General features: G+C 42.5%; 1 protein-coding gene across 4 annotated transcripts in view; it reads right to left on the bottom strand.

The window, feature by feature from the left end:
- Positions 1-15649: 15649 nt before the first annotated feature.
- LOC124010529 (amyloid-beta A4 protein-like) overlaps positions 15650-21064 on the bottom strand; it is a 46831-nt gene continuing 41416 nt past the window's right edge. For 3 of the 4 annotated variants that reach the window (XM_046323039.1, XM_046323041.1, XM_046323042.1), the window contains 3 exons: positions 20217-20362; positions 18394-18540; positions 15650-17719 (listed from right to left, as the gene is read on the bottom strand). In XM_046323039.1, the coding sequence (XP_046178995.1) occupies positions 17618-17719; positions 18394-18540; positions 20217-20362 (395 nt within the window). In that variant the 3' untranslated portion in view covers positions 15650-17617. The remainder of the gene's footprint in view (positions 17720-18393; positions 18541-20216; positions 20363-21064) is intronic. The other variant, XM_046323040.1, reaches the window with a different exon arrangement.

The raw sequence follows: 21064 nt of genomic DNA, 5'->3' as shown, positions 1-21064 counted from the left end.
ATTTTTTATCATGGCATTTCATACCACTGACATAATAATTATGCTTTATTTGATATCTTATTTGGTATTTTATTTCTGAAATGAAATTCGAACTAGTCAATGCCTTGAAGGTGCATGTCTTTGCCCTTGTGGCAAAGCAACAACTGTCCCACAAAAAACATACTTGCTGGATTTAAACAACTGATTTAGTCTTTCCCTCAACTTCTTTGTACAATCCTCTAAATCTGTTTTGTTTTTCTTTAGGCTATTGAAATTTGGATGTGCAGTAATCTACTGATTGTATTAATCTCATTAATCAGATTTTAGTTGTATATGATCTCCTACTGAAATAAAATTATAATACTATAAATACTATAATTTCTTTATTATTATTTTTTATTTCACCTTTATTTAACCAGGTAGGCCAGTTGAGAACAAGTTCTCATTTACAACTGCGACCTGGCCAAGATAAAGCAAAGCAGTGCGACAAAAACAACAACACAGTGTTACACATAAACAAACGTAAAATCAATAACACAATAGAAAAATCTATGTACAGTGTTTGCAAATGTGGTAAGATTAGGGAGGTAAGGCAATAAATAGGCCATAGAGGCAAAATAATTACAATTTAGTATTAACACAGGAGTGATAGATGTGCAGATGATGATGTGCAAGTAGAGACACAGGTGCAAAAGAGCAAAACATATATATATATATAATAATATGGGGATGAGGTAGTTGGGTGTGCTATTTACAGATGGGCTGTGTACAGGTACAGTGATCAGTAAGCTGCTCTGACAGCTGATCCTTAAAGGTAGAAAGGGAGATGAAAGTCTCCAGCTTCAGTGATTTTTGCAATTTGTTCCAGTATTGGCAGCAGAGAACTGGAAGGAAAGGCAGCCAAACGAGGTGTTGGCTTTGGGGATAACCAGTGAAATATACCTGCTGGAGCACGTGCTACGAGTGGGTGTTGCTATGGTGACCAGTGAGCTGAGATAAGGCAGGGCTTTACCTAGCAGAGACTTATAGATGACCTGGAGCCAGTGGGTTTGGCAACGAATATGTAGCGAGGGCCAGCCAACGGGAGCATACAGGTCACAGTGGTGGGTATAGTATATGGGGCTTTGGAGACAAAACGGATGGCACTGTTATAGACTACATCCAATTTGCTGAGTAGAGTGTTGGAGGCTATTTTGTAAATGACATCGCCGAAGTTAAGGATCAGTAGGATAGTCAATTTTACGAGGTTATGTTTGGCAGCATGAGTGAAGGAGGCTTTGTTGCGAAATAGGACGCCAATTCTAGATTTAATTTTGGATTGGAGATGCTTAATGTGAGTCTGGAAGGAGAGTTTACAGTCTAACCAGACACCTAGGTATTTGTAGTTGTCCACATATTCTAAGTCAGAACCTGGCATTGAAGCTTGTTTGGAGGTTTGTTAACACAGTGTCCAAAGAAGGGCCAGATGTGTACAGAATGGTGTCGTCTGCGTAGAGGTGGATCAGAGAATCACCAGCAGCAAGAGCGACATCATTGATATATACAGAGAAAAGAGTCGGCCCGAGAATTGAACCATGTGGCACCCCCATAGAGACTGCCAGAGGACAACAGGCCCTCCGATTTGACACACTGAACTCTGTCTGAGAAGTAGTTGGTGAACCAGGCGAGGCAGTCATTTGAGAAACCAAGACTATTGAGTCTGCCGATAAGAATGCGGTGATTGACAGAGTTGAAAGCCTTGGCCAGGTCAATGAAGATGGCTGCACAGTACTGTCTTTTATCAATAGCGGTTATGATATCATTTAGGACCTTGAGCGTGGCTGAGGTGCATCCATGTACAGCTTGGAAACTAGATTGCATAGTGGAGAAGGTACGGTGGGATTCGAATTGGTCGGTGATCTGTTTGTTAACTTGGCTTTTGAAGATTTTAGAAAGGCAGGGCAGGGTGGATATAGGTCTATAACAGTTTGGGTCTATAGTGTCCCCCCCTTGAAGAGGGGGATGATAAATCATGTGGTGTTGATCAAAGGAAAATGAAACAGGACAAAACCATAAATATCTTTCAATTACATACCTTCTTACTCTCTCAGAAAAAGAGGTACATAATTGTAGCCTAGTCTAGGCCTACTTAAATGGGTACAAACTAGAGGGCTGCATTCCCACGGGGATACCTGCGGGACCCGACAGAGATCATTGCGGTGCAGTCTGCATTTTTCATGCAGCGGGTGGGAGTGGGCAGTCAGAGACTACTTAGGGAGAATGTCAATGACTTAGCAGTGTAGTGCCAGGACAACAATCTCTCCAACAATCTCCTTCAACGTAAGTTTGACCAATGAGCTGATAGTAGGCTATATGAGAAAGAGGGGACAACACTCCCTCATCCACATCGACAGGGCTGTTGTGGAGAGAGTTAAGAGCTTCAAGCGTACACGTCACTAAGGACTTAACACATTCCACACACACACACACACACACACACACACACACACACACACACACACACACACACACACACACACACACACACACACACACACACACACACACACACACACACACACACACACACACACACACACACACACACACACACACACACACACACACACACACACACACACACACACACACACACACACACACACACACACACACACACACACACACACACACACACACACACACACAGTCATGAACAGGGCATGGTAGCGCCTCTTTCACTCCAGAAAGCTGAATAGATTTGGCATGGGCCCTCAGATCCTTAAAAAATTCTACAGCTGCACAATCAAGAGCATCTTGACTGGTTTTATCACCACTTGGTATGGCAATTGCACCACCCTTGATCGCAAAGCAATAGAAAGGGTGGTGAGGACAGCCCAGTACATCACTGGCACCGAGCTCCCGGCCATCCAGGACCTCCGTAGTAATGAGACTTGAAATTGAGCTTAGGTGCATCCTGTTTCCATTGATCATCCCTGAGATGATTCTACAACTTGATTGGAGTCCACCTGTGGTAAATTCAATTGATTGGACATGATTTGGAAACGCACACACATGTCCATATAAGGTCCCACAGTTGACAGTGCATGTCAGAGATAAAACCAAGTCATGAGGTCGAAGGAATTGTCCGTAGAGATCCAAGACAGGATTGTGTCGAGGCATAGATCTGGGGAAGGGCACCAAAAAATATCTCTAGCATTGAAGGTCCCCAAGAACATAGTGGCCTCCATCATTCTTAAATGGAAGAAGTTTGGAACCATCAAGTCTCTTCCTCGAGCTGGCTGTCTGGCCAAACTGAGCAATCGGGGGAGAAGGGCCTTGGTCAGGGATGTGACCAATAACCCGCTGGTCACTCTGAAGGAGCTTCAGAGTCCCTCTATAGAGCTGGGGGAATCTTCCAGAAGGACAACCATCTCTGCAGCACTCCACTAATCAGGCCTTTATGGTAGAGTGGCCAGACGGAAGCCACTCCTCAGTAAAAGGCACATGACAGCCGATTTAGAGTTTGCAAAAAGGCACCGAAAGACTCTCAGACCATGATAAACACAATTCTCTAGTCTGATGAAACCAAGATTGAACTCTGGGCCTGAATGCCAAGCGTCACTTCTGGAGGAAACCTGGCACCATTTCATGGTGGTGGCAGAATCATAGTGTGGGGATGTTTTTCAATGGCAGGGACTGGTAGACTAGTCAGGATCGAGGGAATGATGAACAGAGCAAAGTACAGAGAGATCCTTAATGAAAACTTGCTCCAGAGCGCTTAGGACCTCAGATTGGGGCGAAGGTTCCCCTTCCAACAGGACAACGACACTAAGCACACAGCCAATACAACGCAGTAGTGGTTTCGGGAAAAGTCTCTGAATGTCCCAGAGTGGCCCAGCCAGAGCTCGGACTTTAACCCGATCGAACAATCGCTGGAGAGACCTGAAAATAGCTGTGCAGCGACTCTTCCCATCCAACCTGACAGCGCTTGAGGGGATCTGCAGAGAAGAATGTGAGGAACTCCCAAATACTGGTGGGCACAAGGCTGTAATCGCTGCCAAAGGTGCTTACAACAAAGTACTGAGTAAAAGTTCGGAATACTTATGTAAATGTGATATTTCAGCGTTTTATTTTTAATAACTTTTTTTTAGCAAGTGTTTTTGCTTTGTCATTATGGGGCATTGTGTGTAGATTGTTGAGGATTTACATCAACAAAAAATGTAGAATAAGGCTGTAGCATAACAAAATGTGGAAATAGTCAAGGGGTCTGAATACTTTCCGAAGGTACAGTATTGTATTGTGTTAGTTACTATGACATTTGTAAAATTATGTTGAACCTTTTAGGGATAGGGCTGTCTACTGCCCCCGCTGGAGTAATTGCGTGCCCATAGTAAACATAATTATTTTTTGTCAAAAGTTGCTAATATATGCAAATAAAAAATATTATTGAATAGAAAACACTCTAAAGCTTTTAAAACCGTTTAAATTTTGTCTCTATGTAAAGCAGAACTCTCAAAATATGCATTCTCCCAAACTATCTCTTCTCATCTGAAAAGTTGGGCCACCTTTGACGTCATCGCAAACACCCTCCCCAAACAGTTACAGCTCCAGGAACAGTCTCCACGTGTTCAGCGTGATCTCAGCTTTCAATGGGGCTTGTCATTGTGAGAATCGCCCTGGCGAGAGTTTGAGCACGCGGTAAGCTCCCAGTCACTCAAAAACACCTGTCACTTTTCTGTGCGCAGTGGTCAAGTCCTCTCTTTCTTCCAAGATCGATTGAACGGTGCCTGTGTTTCTGTTTGTTCTCAAAATTGCTGTACACCTTTATAACATGTTAAAGCTTGATTATGAAGTTAGTTTGACAAGTTAACTCGACATATAATATATAATTTCAACGTTTTGGTGCGCACCCACTTCAATTTTGAGAACCGAAAGACGCAGACTTGAAAACTAAACGCTGGTTTGGTAAGTATAATCCCTTCCAGGTCGTTTGATGGAAGAACAACAAAGGTAAGGGAATATTTAATGTATGAATTTTGGGTTTCTGTCGACTCCAAGATAGAGGAGTCATTATGCTACTGTGGGAGCGCCGACTCCCTATTATAGCCTAGTGAACGCAGAATGTAACGTTAAAATTAAATGTAACACAGCAATTGCATTTAGAAGAAGTGTATCTTGCTATACATATGTAAAACATGCATATTTAGTCAAAGTTTATGATGTGTATTCCTTGTTAGCTGACGTTATCTGCCGGAGCTATTTCATTTCTCAGGACATTTTAGTAGCATTTTTTGAATGATGCGTAATTGTAAACAGAGATTTATGGATATATATAGCATATTATTGAAAAAAATGAATGTACTGTGTAACATGTTATATTACTGTCATCTGATGAAGATTTCAAAAGGTTAGTAAAAATTTTTTTTTTTAATCCTGCGTTTGTTGATTGCATATTTTTTCCTACTTGGCTATGCTAATGAGCTATGTCTGCGGTGGTGGTTTGAAATAAATATGTGCTATGTTTTCGCGGTAAAACATTTTAGAAATCTGACTTGCTGGCTAGATAAACAACTTGTTTATCTTTCATTTGAGCTATTTTACTTGTTAATGTGTGGAGGTTAAATATTTTTAGGAATATTTATTGCGTTCCCTGCGCCACATTCCAGCTGGGGGGGGTGGGGGCGCGTTCCCAAATGGGAACGGGTGTCTCTAACAGGTTTTAAACTCTGCATTGTTGGGAAAGGTTCGTAAGCAAGCATTTCACTGTGAAGTCTGCCCCACTTGTATTCGGCGCATATGATAAACATTTGATAAACACATTTTTTTTAAATGTCCCGTAGATTATTTGTAAACGGTCGTCTTTCTGTAGGGGATCTGAATGGTCAATTCAACGTCTGCAGAGGCCGTACAGAATTTAGTGTGATGGGGCCTCCGCGGAAGTCAGAGCATTCATACCTCTTGCGCTTCCCAGAGCTGTTTTGAAGGAATTTGGCAAGGAAGTGAGTTTGTGTTTATATAGGACCTCCTGGTCCCACCTACCGTCAACCTATAATGTAAATGCTGATCTATACAGAGGCCTCCGCATTGTTAAAACATTTGGGAAGCGCATAACGATGCGGTAAGGATCGAGAAGTCAGAGCATTCATACTTCTGGCGCTTCGGGGAGCTATCATAAGCATCTACACCACTCGTAGTGATTCAGGGCTAATCTCTATAGCCATCCAGGTAATTGGCTAAACAAAAAGACAACACCTTACCTCGTCTGAGATGTTGGAGTCCGTTTCCTGGTGCTTGACACAGGAGCGCAGCCAAGATAGCATGAAGTTTTAAAAAACTTCACCGTTGTCCCACTTTCATCTCCATCCCAAATATCCCCATTGCACCACAGCAAAATGTGCCTACATTTAGGCTATTGTTTATACTGTATGTGTATTTAACACTATTTTGAGGTAAAAATTGGAGTGTAATACTTGTATGGATGTCAAGCCTTGAATGGGTGTCATGTCATTGTCATCAATTAACTGCATTACCATACAGTTAAAAACTAATTTAACTACCACTACCGATTTCTGTATGCAAACTATGCTACCAGTTTATATGAATGGGAGTGTGCATTTAGCAGTCACTTTTTTTAACCTGAAAAGGGACAACTTCTAAATATTGTGCAGCGAAAACAGCCGAAAACAGCAGACTATATCCAAATCTGATTTTTCTAACCACAATGTGGGCCTGTTACAATACATCAATCATTAGGATTTGTCAAATATCCACTTTGTTAGATCAGATTTATTGAATGTGTCTCAATCCATCTATCCCCTACAGTCTGCAATACATTGACCTCTTCAACGCACCTATCCTCATTACCCCCCAATCTCTTTTTTTGTAAAAACAAAATGTATTAGGGGGTAGATCCGCTTTAATAATGCAGATAGATTGTGCCTTCCATCTAATTGTCTGCATTATTTCCAGTCCCTCCAATTTTTGTTGTAAATATACAGTACCAGTCAAAAGTTTGGACACTCATTCCAAGGTTTTTGTTTGTTTGTACTATTTTCTACATCGGAGAATAATAGTGAAGACATCAACTATGAAATAACACATATGGAATCATGTAGTAACCAAAACAGTGTTAAACAAATCAAAATATATTTTATATTTGAGATTCTTCAAAGTAGCCACCCTTTGCCTTGATGACAGCTTTGCACACTCTTGGCATTCTCTCAACCTGCTTCACCTGGAATGCTTTTCCAGCTGTCTTGAAAGAATTCCCGCATATGCTGAGCACTTGTTGGCTGCGTTTTCTAATTGCTATATATTTGTCAACTGTGCTCTGATGTTTCACAAATGTTTAGAACATTTTTATTATCATAGATTGTACATATTGTAAATTAAAGCTGCCGATCTGCGGCCAACAAGGCAGAGTTCATCTCAGCCTATGCCTCCCTCCAGTCCCTCGACTTCTTGGCACTGACGGAAACATGGATCACCACAGACAACACTGCTACTCCTACTGCTCTCTCTTCGTCCGCCCACGTGTTCTCGCACACCCCGAGAGCTTCTGGTCAGCGGGGTGGTGGCACCGGGATCCTCATCTCTCCCAAGTGGTCATTCTCTCTTTCTCCCCTTACCCATCTGTCTATCGCCTCCTTTGAATTCCATGCTGTCACAGTTACCAGCCCTTTCAAGCTTAACATCCTTATCATTTATCGCCCTCCAGGTTCCCTCGGAGAGTTCATCAATGAGCTTGATGCCTTGATAAGCTCCTTTCCTGAGGACGGCTCACCTCTCACAGTTCTGGGCGACTTTAACCTCCCCACGTCTACCTTTGACTCATTCCTCTCTGCCTCCTTCTTTCCACTCCTCTCCTTTTTTGACCTCACCCTCTCACCTTCCCCCCCTACTCACAAGGCAGGCAATACGCTCGACCTCATCTTTACTAGATGCTGTTCTTCCACTAACCTCATTGCAACTCCCCTCCAAGTCTCCGACCACTACCTTGTATCCTTTTCCCTCTCGCTCTCATCCAACACCTCCCACACTGCCCCTACTCGGATGGTATTCCGTCTTCAAGAGAGCGAGAGTTGCACCCCTTCTGAAAAAACCTACACTCGATCCCTCCGATGTCAACAACTACAGACCAGTATCCCTTCTTTCTTTTCTCTCCAAAACTCTTGAACGTGCCGTCCTTGGTCAGCTCTCCCGCTATCTCTCTCAGAATGACCTTCTTGATCCAAATCAGTCAGGTTTCAAGACTAGTCATTCAACTGAGACTGCTCTTCTCTGTATCACGGAGGCGCTCCGCACCGCTAAAGCTAACTCTCTCTCCTCTGCTCTCATCCTTCTAGACCTATCGGCTGCCTTCGATACTGTGAACCATCAGATCCTCCTCTCCACCCTCTCCGAGTTGGGCATCTCCGGCGCGGCCCACGCTTGGATTGCGTCCTACCTGACAGGTCGCTCCTACCAGGTGGCGTGGCGAGAATCTGTCTCCTCACCACGTGCTCTCACCACTGGTGTCCCCCAGGGCTCTGTTCTAGGCCCTCTCCTATTCTCGCTATACACCAAGTCACTTGGCTCTGTCATAACCTCACATGGTCTCTCCTATCATTGCTATGCAGACGACACACAATTAATCTTCTCCTTTCCCCCTTCCGATGACCAGGTGGCGAATGGCATCTCTGCATGTCTGGCAGACATATCAGTGTGGATGACGGATCACCACCTCAAGCTGAACCTCGGCAAGACGGAGCCACTCTTCCTCCCGGGGAAGGACTGCCCGTTCCATGATCTTGCCATCACGGTTGACAACTCCATTGTGTCCTCCTCCCAGAGCGCTAAGAACCTTGGCGTGATCCTGGACAACACCCTGTCGTTCTCAACTAACATCAAGCCGGTGGCCCGTTCCTGTAGGTTCATGCTCTACAACATCCGCAGAGTACGACCCTGCCTCACACAGGAAGCGGTGCAGGTCCTAATCCAGGCACTTGTCATCTCCCGTCTGGATTACTGCAACTCGCTGTTGGCTGGGCTCCCTGCCTGTGCCATTAAACCCCTACAACTCATCCAGAACGCCGCAGCCTGTCTGGTGTTCAACCTTCCCAAGTTCTCTCACGTCACCCCGCTCCTCCGCTCTCTCCACTGGCTTCCAGTTGAAGCTCGCATCCGCTACAAGACCATGGTGCTTGCCTACGGAGCTGTGAGGGGAACGGCACCTCAGTACCTCCAGGCTCTGATCAGGCCCTACACCCAAACAGGGGCACTGCGTTCATCCACCTCTGGCCTGCTCGCCTCCCTACCACTGAGGAAGTACAGTACCCGCTCCGCCCAGTCAAAACTGTTCGCTGCTCTGGCCCCCCAATGGTGGAACAAACTCCCTCACGACTCCAGGACAGCGGAGTCAATCACCACCAATCAGACACCTGAAACCCCACCTCTTTAAGGAATACCTAGGATAGGATAAATAATCCTTTAAGATTTAGATGCACTATTGTAAAGCGACTGTTCCGCTGGATGCCATAAGGTGAATGCACCAATTTGTAAGTCGCTCTGGATAAGAGCGTCTGCTAAATGACTTAAATGTAATGTAAATGAGTAGAGCAGACATTTCCATATATTTCCCCGATCTCTTTCCAGGAGTTCAAACTTATCTTTGTGTCTTTGAAATCCCAACAAGGTTTCATAAATATTTTTTTATTTGTGAACTTGTTCTGATAGCCTTTCATCAAAGTACTCCATGTTTTTTGTCAAGGAAGTGAGTTTGTGTTTATAAAGGATATACCGCCCCCACCTACCGTCAACCAATCATGTCAATGTTGAGCTATACGCAGCTATGTGGAGCCCTCCTCATGTAAGTCGCTTTGGATAAAAGCGTCTGCTAAATGGCATATATTATATTATTATATTATTATTACAAAATTCGTGTGGCACACGCAGATGCGGTAAAGCGCTTTATTTGGTGTTGCGTCACACCCTCCATACGGAGCCTCTGGGTTGCATTGCCAGAGCAAGCATAAATTGGCTTTACCTCTCCTCTCCTAATTGGCTTTACCTCAGTCCTCTACTGTTTTTAATGTACATATGTGATATTTATTACCCCCACCCAAGAGCGGGACAAGTGGCCCAGCTCGCAGCAGATCTCTGTTATTGGGCCTCTATTATTGGGCCTTTGCCCATGCTGGAAAAAAGCTACAGAGTAGCATAACAGAGATCGAGAACTGGGCCAATATGTGGTGGCTCAAGCTCAACCCCTTGAAGACCCAGTGCTTACTCTTCTCCAGAAACCCCAAAAGATCCAAGCAAGTGTGCTTTAAACTGTATATACAGGCACTCCAAACGACCCCAAAAGTTAAGTTCCTTGGGGTCACATTTCAAGAAAACATGTCCGGGAGTGCCCACATAGAATGCCTGGAGATGAATGGCCGATTAATTAGGGCAAATTTCAAGTTTTCATAACGATCAGTAATCGGCATTTTTGGAGGCCGATTATGGCCGATTACATTGCAATCCACGAAGAGACTGCATAGCAGTCTGACCACCTGTTAGGCGAGTGCTTCAAGGAGCCAAGGTAAGTTGCTAGCTAGCGTTAAACTTATCTTATAAAAAAATCTATCTTAACATAATCACTAGTTAACTACACATGGTTGATGATATTACTAGTTTAACTAGCTTGTCCTGCGTTGCATATAATCGATGTGATGCCTGTTAATTTATCATCGAATCACAGCCTACTTCGCCAAATGAGTGATGATTTAACAAAAGCGCATTTGCATCAAGGTATATGCAGCGGTTCGGGCCGCCTGGCTCGTTGCAAACTGTGTGAAGACCATTTCTTCCTAACAAAGACCGTAATTAATTTGCCAGAATTTGACATAATTATGACATACCATTGAAGGTTGCGCAATGTAACAGCAATATTTAGACTTAGGGTTGCCACCTGTTCGATAAAATACGGAACGGTTCCGTATTTCACTGAAAGAATAAATGTTTTGTTTTCAAAATTATAGTTTCCGGATTTGACCATATTAATGACCTAAGGCTCATATTCTGTGTGTTTATTATATTATAATTAAGTCTATGATTTTATATCTGATAGAGCAGTCTGACTGAGCGGTGGTAGATAGCAGCAGGTTCGTATGCATTCATTCAAACAGCACTTTCCTGTTTTTGCCAGCAGCTCTTCGCCGTGCTTGAAGCACAGCGCTGTTTATGACTTCAAGCCTATCAACTCCTGAGATTAGGCTGGCAATACTATAGTTCCTATAAGAACATCCAATAGTCAAAGGTATATGAAGTACAAATAGTATAGAGAGAAATAGTCCTATAATTCCTATAATAACTACATCCTGTCACGCCCTAACCGTAGATTGCTTTGTATGTTTCTATTTTTCGTTTGGTCAGGGTATGATGTGGGTGGGTATTCTATGTTGTATGTCTAGGTGTTGTGTTTCTATGTTTAGGCCAAGTATGGTTCCCAATCAGAGGCAGCTGGTTATCGTCTCTGATTGAGAACCATAATTAGGCAGCCTGTTTTCCCACTATGGGTAGTTGTTTTCTGTCTTTGTGTGTCTGCACCAGACATAACTGTTTTGTTTCTTCCACTTTTTTTGTTTTTTTTGTTCTAGTGTTCAGTTTCTTTATTAAATTTACCATGAACACGTACCATGCTGCACCTTGGTCCTCTTTACCTTCTTCCACCTACGAATATCGTTAAACATCCTAAAACTTCTTAACTGGGAATCTGGGAGACTCATGTTAAAAGGAAGCACCAGCTTTCAAATGTTCTGAGCAAAGAACTTAAACGTTAGCTTTTTTACATGACACATATTGCACTTGTACTTTTTTCTCCAACACTGTTTTTGCATTATTTAAACCAAATTGAACATGTTTTATTATTTATTTGAGACTAAATTGATTTTATTTATGTATTATATAAAGTTAAAATAAGTGTTCATTCAGTATTGTTGTTATTGTCATTATTACAAATATATATATAAAAATCGTCCGATTATTCGGTATTGTTTTGTTTTGGTCCTCCAATAATTGGTATCCGCATTGAAAAATCATTATCGGTCGACCTCTACCAGTGATACACCCGGCTGCTCTTTGAGAATGCTACAACAGCCTGGTGTATCGTGGGCAGGTCTCATGTCAGAAAACATCAGACCATTCAAAACCTTGACATCAAGATGGCAGACACTCACCATGTACACAAACACACACTAAATACATTAACTTTCAGGATTGAGGAGAGGATGGCTGTTCTGCGGCGCAGGTTTACCCTCAGGTCGGTGGACATTCCATCTCTGAAACCCATCTTTCGGAGGAACAAGCTGTCCCGCCCAGATTTGTATCCAGCATTGAGCATATCACTTTTAAACCACTTTAAAAATATTTTTAGAGTGGATATCTGTGCATTTTATTGTGATTTTAAACACTCTTATTCCTGCTGATACAGTTGAAGTCAGAAGTTTACACCTTAGCCAAATACATTTAAACTCAGTTTTCACAATTTCTGACATTTAATCATAGTAAAGATTATCTGTCTTAGGTCAGTCAGCATCACCACTTTATTTTAATGTGACATTTCAGAATAATAGTGAGTGATTTATTTCAGCTTTTATTTCTTTCATCACATTCCCAGTGGGTCAGAAGTTTACATACACTCAATTAGTATTTGGTAGCACTGCCTTTAAATTGTGTATCTTGGGTCAAATGTTTTGGGTGGCCTTCCACAAGCTTTCCACAATAAATTTGGTGAATTTTGGCCCATTCCTCCTGACAGAGCTGGTGTAACTGAGTTGGGTTTGTAGGCCTCCTTGCCTGCACACACTTTTTCAGTTCTGCCCACACATTTTCAGTAGGATCGAAGTCAGGGCTTTGTGATGGCCACTCTAATACCTTGACTTTGTTGTCCTTAAGCAATTTTGCCACAACTTTGGAAGTATGCTTGGGGTCATTGTCCAGTTGGAAGACCCATTTGCGACCAAGCTTTAACTTCCTGACTAATGCATGAGATGTTGCTTCAATATATATAGGTCTTGGCTAATTTATTTTGATTTTCACATGATGTCAAGCAAAGAGGCACTGAATTTGAAGGTGGGAAATACATCCACAGGTACACCTCCAATTTACTCATGTGATGTCAATTAGCCTATCAGAAGCTTCTAAAGCCATGACAATTTTCTGGAATTTTCCAAGCTGTTTAAAGGCACAGTCAACTTAGTGTATGTAAACTTCTGACCCACTGGAATTGTGATACAGTGAATTATAAGTGAAATAATCTGCCTGTAAACAATTGTTGGAAAAATGACTTGTGTCATGCACAAAGTAGATGTCCAAACTGACTTGCCAAAACTATAGTTTGTTAATAAGAAATTTGTGGAGTGGTTGAAAAACTAGTTTTAATGACTCCAACAAAATGCATGGAAACTTTTGACTTCAACTGTAGCTATTTGTTCAGCACTTTTGAAATGTACAGCGGCAGAATTGAGAACATGGGCCGTTCTTACAGTATTCTCCCTGTACATCAAGTCATAACCATAAGATAAATAAAGGGGGCATAGAAGCAGACAATGAAAGCTCTTACAATATTCAATGATTACATTTCTCTAAAACATGCTATAGGCTACATGTGCAGAACAGTAGGCTAAGTTATGAGGGGGAAAGGGACCAAATTATTAGGGTGAGGCACAATGGCTACTAACAGCTTACTACACAACATACACTTTGTATCACTTTCTTAGCTACAGTATACATATCTCCCTGGCATATTACATAATTTATGCAACAGCATACCATACATTTTTGGACTCAACTTGTTGTGCTGTGCTCACTTAAGAAGGAAGGTGGCAAACTTTGTCATCAATGTCTGGCGTTCTCTGGAATTATGGTGCTTTCAAGACAACTGGGAATGACAAGGTCGAATCATGACATCCGTGATCTTCAGGTCAGAGCTCTAGAAAGAGGCCCGAGTTCCCCACTTGGAATTCCGAGTTGGAGCTTGTTTTTGACAGAGTTCCCAGTTGAATTGAACTGACTGAAGTCTGCGATCACCCAGTTCTGACGTTTCCAGTTGTTTGAACATGGCAGAAGTCGTACTGGATTGACAGCAATGCCATTGGAACAATCTTATCTGTGGCCAATGACCTTGGCATGATTTTTGAACTCTCTCTGTAGATTTTGCTGTGACGTACTTTAGAGTCCCCATGAGTGACAGAACACTGAGACAATCACAGCACAACTAGAGAACAATACCAACCCCTACGCTCCGTATTTTCCACTGGCTGCCCCATCACCACAGAAAGCACTGAGCTAGGCTGAAACACCTGCATTTTGGAGCTGCCTTACTTAAGAAAGCAAAAAACTATTAAATTCAATTATACATTTTTTTTGCAAACTGATATGTGACACATTATTGTGGCATTAATACATGCAAAACAGGCACAAAAAAAGTTTATTTTGGTTGGTGCTCTTCCCCACCTGCCCTGAATGATTGGTCACCCCTGGGTATAATATTTGTTTATCTGTAACTTTCACACTCATCATTATACACGATTCATTCAGGACTGTCCGTAATTATGGTATTTTGCAGTACATAGGGTGCTTATATACCTTAAAGGAGCCAATAGTGTACCATATAGTCCATAGGTATAAAATTGTACTTTTAGAAAATGTACACTTGCCTTTTTAGTGATAAAGCCATTTTTAAGTAGCAAAAATGTACCTCTTCTCTATATCAAGTCCCTCACGTGTACACGCCTCTTTGCTATACCAATTTTGACACCAACGGAGCAAATTCAGGGAGAAGCCCGGTCCAGGACTCAAACCTGGGCACTGCAATTGTCAACCTAATACCCTAACCATTACAACCAAGAGGTCTGTACCTCTTGACAAGGTCACTCAGTGTTGCGTTATGGTCGCTACAATATTAAATGAGTTCTTTATTGTCACATGCTCTTATGGAAACCTTTATAAAGACTTCAGAACTGGCACCAGACATGCTCAAACTTTAATATAACAATACACCACTTGAACGGATGTGTTGTACCAGTTTAAGGTTGGTGAAAAACAAATGACTGAAAGCTACACCCCCACTAATCCACACGTCCACCCTGGGAAGCAGAAATGTCCCTTCACATGTGTACCTCTGAAGGTACATTGCGTATATTAATATTTTGTACCCCAGGGAACAATACTGTACCCTAACCGTGTGTATAAACAGTGCCTGACGATATTTGGACTGCAGTGACCAGAATTAATTGAATGTTTAGTGTGTGTGAGTGTGAATCCACACACATGGGGAATTACGGTGTGGTCTTTGTGGAACCACTAGGGGACAACACTTATTTTTTCTCCTTTGGTACCTTATGTATCAATAATAATAATATAATATATGCCATTTAGCAGACGCTTTTATCCAAAGCGACTTACAGTCATGTGTGCATACATTCTACGTATGGGTGGTCCCGGGGATTGAACCCACTACCCTGGCGTTACAAGCGCCATGCTCTACCAACTGAGCTACAGAAGGACCAGTAGAAAACAAAATCTAGATCAGGGAATCATTTGGTCCTGTGCTTAAAAGGTAGTGCAAAATTCATAAGAACACATACTACAATTCTAATGGGCTTTGACGGCAGTGAAAATATCCCCAGCCCCCAAGACTTAGGAGCCATGACTCAGTGAGAGCTGTATGTAGATTCAAAACTTTATTTATGGAATACAGTGTAGAAAGCATTTTTCCAGTCAAAGCAAATGGCTTGCACAATTACACACAGTGGAAATAAAGCCACAGAGAAATAAAAAGAAAGAAACCCTGCTCTCTCTAATTCCATACGGCCTTATTCTGGCTATGGTGAGGTAACGCATCCTCTGAAAATCTAAGCAAAGGACTGACCCACCTGCAGCAGTGTGTGATGCACACAGCTCTACACACCACCACAACACTGTATTACCTCTAGTACCGTGTCGCAAAATGGCACCCTATTCCCGGCCGATATTTTGGCACTACTCCTCACTGAAACTGTAGTCAATCCAATTACTGATGGCCCTGCTACCCCCTAAAAGTTGCCTTATAGGCCATGATAGAGGTCGTCGTATGGCTGGCTCTAGACAAGTGCTTGAGAGAGGCGAGTAGCATGCCTGAAGTATGGGAAAGACGGGAGGAGGGTGGTTGGAAATTCATTTTACAGACTGCCTGTCTGACTATCCATCTGGAACAGCTAGTAATTCCCTCTACCTCTTCCTCATTCCTTCCTTCCGTCTCCCAAATCTTTCACATGCACACCCCCCCAAGGCACTGATCCTGCTCTGTTTATATTCTCAGCAGAGAGAGAAAGAGAGAAAGATGAGCCGAAGGAAGAAATGAACAGATTGGGAAGAGTAAGTAAGCCCAAAATGGTATAGGATTGTTCTTGTATATCACAAACAATGTACAGAGAAGAGCGTCGTTTATTTCTGCGGAAAACATAGAACCGGAACAAGAACACTAACTAGACTGGAGAACACACACAGAATCCTCCACCCCCCCTCCCTCCATTCTCCCCTTCCCTCGGCTGGAACCGGCCTTCCCGCCACATCTTTTTATTTGTTTAAACACACGACAACATGGAATCAAAAAAAGAAACACAAATTAAATAGGGCTGCAAAACGCAATAGGATGCCAACGCAATAAACTAAAGATCATAATCATAAATCGAATAATAATATACAAATACGGATCTAGCCAGCCCCCCGCAGTTTTAGGAACAGAGCATGGTTGAAATTAAAAAAGGAAGAATCTTCCAAATCCAAAAATCACAGATCTCTCTTACAGTGTATTTAACAAGATATATCCAAGCAGAGAGAGCCATTCACCGAGATTCATATATATATTGTTTATCCAACGTCATTTAAGTCACGTGATCACGAGAAAGATACTAAATGTACAATCCTGCTAGAATGATAATCTCTATGTGAGAATCTCTCTGGAGACGCAGAAGGATCTTTTTTTTTCAATAATAACCCCGTCGTAATTGTCATCATGCACTAAATAGGAACAGCTACTTTATTACATTACACACCATTTTTTTTAAAAAGACGTTTTTTTTCTCTTTACATAGGATTTTATTTCTTTATCATTTTCATTTATTTTTTGAAAAACAAAACCGGAAACGATAGAATAACTAAAATAAAGAGCTCATTCAGAGTACATCATCATCATCATTATTATAATTTTAGCCTTGTGTGACCTAACACAGCACAGCTGTCGTATGAACGCACAGAGAAGGAAAGCGGGAGGGAGGAAGGATAGGCTTCATTGACACATAGACCTCACCTATTCCCCAGTGTATAGAGAGAATGTAGTAGTGTAGGGTTGGGGACAGTGTGGCTGGCACTACAGCCAGAGAATGCCCCCTTAAATAACTGGTCTGGAGTCAGATCTCCCTACTCAAGTCCATTCCTTAACACATTCCAAGCCAAACTAAAAACTGACTCTGGACCAGTGTTGAAGGGGACCATCTCCATCAGGAGTGATAGTGGTGCCTGGTTCCAACCCGCACTGCTTGAGGGTAGGATAGGGTTGGAGAGTGGAGTGGGGATAGCGTTAAGGGCGTAGGGGAGTGTAGGGTTAGAGTGGTTGGGTAGCGGTCAAAGGGGTGAGGGGGTTTGTCATTCCTCAGTTCTGCATCTGCTCAAAAAACTTGTAGGTGGGGTTCTCATAGCCGTTCTGCTGCATCTTAGACAGGTGGCGCTCCTCAGGGGTGACTGCTGCATCCACCTGCAGAACAGAGAGAGATGTGTTACACATAAAATATGGTATTCCCTCGTACACCAGGGGTGTCAAAGTCATTCCACGGAGGGCAAAGTGTCTACGGGTGTTTGTTTTTTCAGTTCAATTAAGGACAGACAACCAGGTGAGGGGAGTTCCTTACTAATTAATGACCAAAAACCCGCAGACAGTCGTCCCTCCGTGAAATGAGTTTGACACGTGTCATACACTATTGCCGTTTTTTTGTTGTTGTTGTTAAACGAGTGGGAGCGGTTCCCACTCCTTACATATTTACTGATGCAGTAGGATGGATTCGTACCCATACTGACACGGTACATGTGCACTGTTTACCTTCTACACAGACTTTGGATTCAAGTCTCAAACAAACTCAATAACAACAGAAATAGAGACAGGAAACACTGAGCCAAAGTCAAAAACAGTACACTCATGCATGCATAGCATATATTTTACTATCCTTGTGGAGACCTAAAATTGATTCCCATTGAAAATCCTTTTGTCCTAATCACAAACCTAACCCGACCTCCTAACCCTAGCCTTTGTTCTCGTGGGAGAATTTCCCTTGTTTCACTATCCTTGTGCGGACATTTAGGAGATTTCCGGTACCCACTAGGATTAGAAAAACAAGTCCACACACACACACACACACACACACATCTCCTCACCTCGACGACTCCGTGGTGGATGGACGTGTACTGCTTCTTCCTCAGCATCACCAGGGTGATGATGATAACGGTCGCTATGACGACGCCTCCCACCATCAGCCCGATGATGGCGCCCTTGTTAGAGCCGACATCCTCGGCGAAGAACACCTAGAGAGAGGAGAGAAACAGAGAGAGAGAAATAGAGAGAGACTAACTCACACTGCACAACCAATCACAAATACTGACAGGATTTATGGAGACAGATCTGGGGTCAGGAGTTCAAGGCATTAAGGTGAAATGAAGTTGGAGTAGGAATAATTTGGGGTTTGGATGGAATACAAAAGACATGATTAAGGTTCAGAGTTACATTATTGAGGGATTTTAGAGGTAAGCTTAACCTCTTCAACCTATGGGGGCGCTATGTCATTATTGGATAAAAAAACATGCCCGTTTTAAGCGCAATATTTTGTCACGAAAAGATGCTCGACTATGCATATAATTGGCAGCTTTGGAAAGAAAACACTCCGAGGTTTCCAAAACTGCAAAGATATTATCTGTGAGTGCCCCAGAACTGATGCTACAGGCGAAAGCAAGATGAAACTTAAAACAGGAAATGAGCAGGATTTGACGCTCTGATTTTCGTTGTCTCCTTATATGGCTGTGAAAGCGCCACGAATTCGCCTGCCCTTTCTATCGTTTCTCCAAGTTGTCTGCAGCATTGTGACGTATTTGTAGGCATATCATTGGCAGATTGGCCATAAGAGACTACATTTACCAGGGGTCCGCCCGGTGTCCTTTGTTGCGTAATCTCCAAGCTGCTCGCATTCATCCATGTGATTGAGACAGAGAGGAGACTTCCAGGAATGATATATCATGAAGAGATAAGTGAAAAACACCTTGAGGATGGATTCTAAACAACGTTTACCATGTTTCAGTCAATATTATGGAGTTAATGTGGAAGTTTGGCGTTTGGATGAATGAATTTTAGTTTTTTTTTGGTAGCCAAACATGACGCAGAAAACGGACCGATTTCTCCTGCACAAATAATCTTTCAGGAAAAACTGAACATTTGCTATCTAACTGAGAGTCTCCTCAATGAAAACATCCGAAGTTCTTCAAAGGTAAATGATTTTATTTGAATGGTTTTCTGGTTTTTGTGAAAATGTTGCCTGCTGAATGCTAACGCTAAATGCTAACGCTAAATGCTAACGCTAAATGCTAACGTTGAAAATCTGAGATGACAGTGTTGTTAACAAAAGGCTAAGCTTGAGAGCTAGCATATTGATTTCATTTCATTTGCGATTTTCATGAATAGTTAACGTTGCGTTATGGTAATGAGCTTGAGGCTGTATTCACGATCCCGGATCTGGGATGGCTCGACGCAAGAAGTTAAAGTTATGCTATACAAGACGATTGTTACATAATTTTTGTTTCTTATTTAACGAGGACAATTATAAATGTATAAGAGATTTAATTGGGCACAAAACTCATTTCTGGAAGTGTGAATGTGTGTGTGTCCCGTTTTCAATTTCAGACAGTGTTCATCTGAGTGAGGACAATTATAAATTAGCGCTGGTGTGAAACTAACATCCTGGCATCGTAGACGCCAGTTACCAACCCTGGTCGTCTCAGCAGGCCTTGGTTACCATGCCAATGGTCAGCCAATACATATGGATAGACGTATGGATATACCCATATGGGCATGGATACAGTCTTGGGATATGTCTGGGATAACTCCATGATGCTTGTATCTGTGGCCATTTATGAAAAGCGTGCAAATATACAAAATGGAGGGTTGTATGTGTACCGGCTTTGGTGGTATGTGTATGTGTGTGTATAGATACCAGTTTCTGGTGGTGCACCTCGAATCCGGTGCTGTGCCTCTCCTCTGCCTCCATCCTGAGCTCAGGGATCTCCTCTGGCTTCAGACCAGACACTGGTCGTGTTGGAAAGCCTCTATCAGGAAAAGGGCGGGCATCCACAGGTTCAACTAGGGAGAGTGCGAAAGTGAAAAGGTAGGATGAGTATTTTCTTAATATAGTTTCACTTTGACCCTGACAGCTGTCTACAATCAGTTATGGATCCTACACACACACACACACACATACATAATACATATATATATAATAATATTTCATTCAGATCTAGGATGTGTTGTTTTAGTGTTCCCTTTATTTTTTTGAGCAGTATATATATATATATATAAAAACAACACATCCTAGATCTGAATGAAATATTCTTATTAAATACTTTTTTCTTGACATAGTTGAATGTGCTGACAACAAAAATCACACAAAAATTATCAATGGAAATCAAATTTATCAACGCATGTAGGTCTGGATTTGGAGTCACTCAAAATGAAAGTGGAAAACCACACTACAGGCTGATCCAACTTTGATGTAATGTCCTTAAAACAAGTCAAAATGAGGCTCAGTAGTGTGTGTGGCCTCCACGTGCCTGTATGACCTCCCTACAACGCCTGGGCATTCTCCTGATGAGGTAGTCTCCTGAGGGATCTCCTCCCAGACCTGGACTAAAGCATCCGCCAACTCCTGGACAGTCTGTGGTGCAACGTGGCGTTGGTGGATGGAGCAAGACATGATGTCCCAGATGTGCTCAATTGGATTCAGGTCTGGGGAACGGGCGGGCTAGTCCATAGCATCAATGCCTTCCTCTTGCAGGAACTGCTGAC

This window comes from Oncorhynchus gorbuscha, linkage group LG23, assembly GCF_021184085.1.
Source record: "Oncorhynchus gorbuscha isolate QuinsamMale2020 ecotype Even-year linkage group LG23, OgorEven_v1.0, whole genome shotgun sequence".
Classification (NCBI taxonomy): Eukaryota; Metazoa; Chordata; class Actinopteri; order Salmoniformes; family Salmonidae; genus Oncorhynchus; species Oncorhynchus gorbuscha.
Note: the sequence above shows the minus strand (reverse complement) of the source record. Positions and strands in the feature narration are given on the sequence as shown.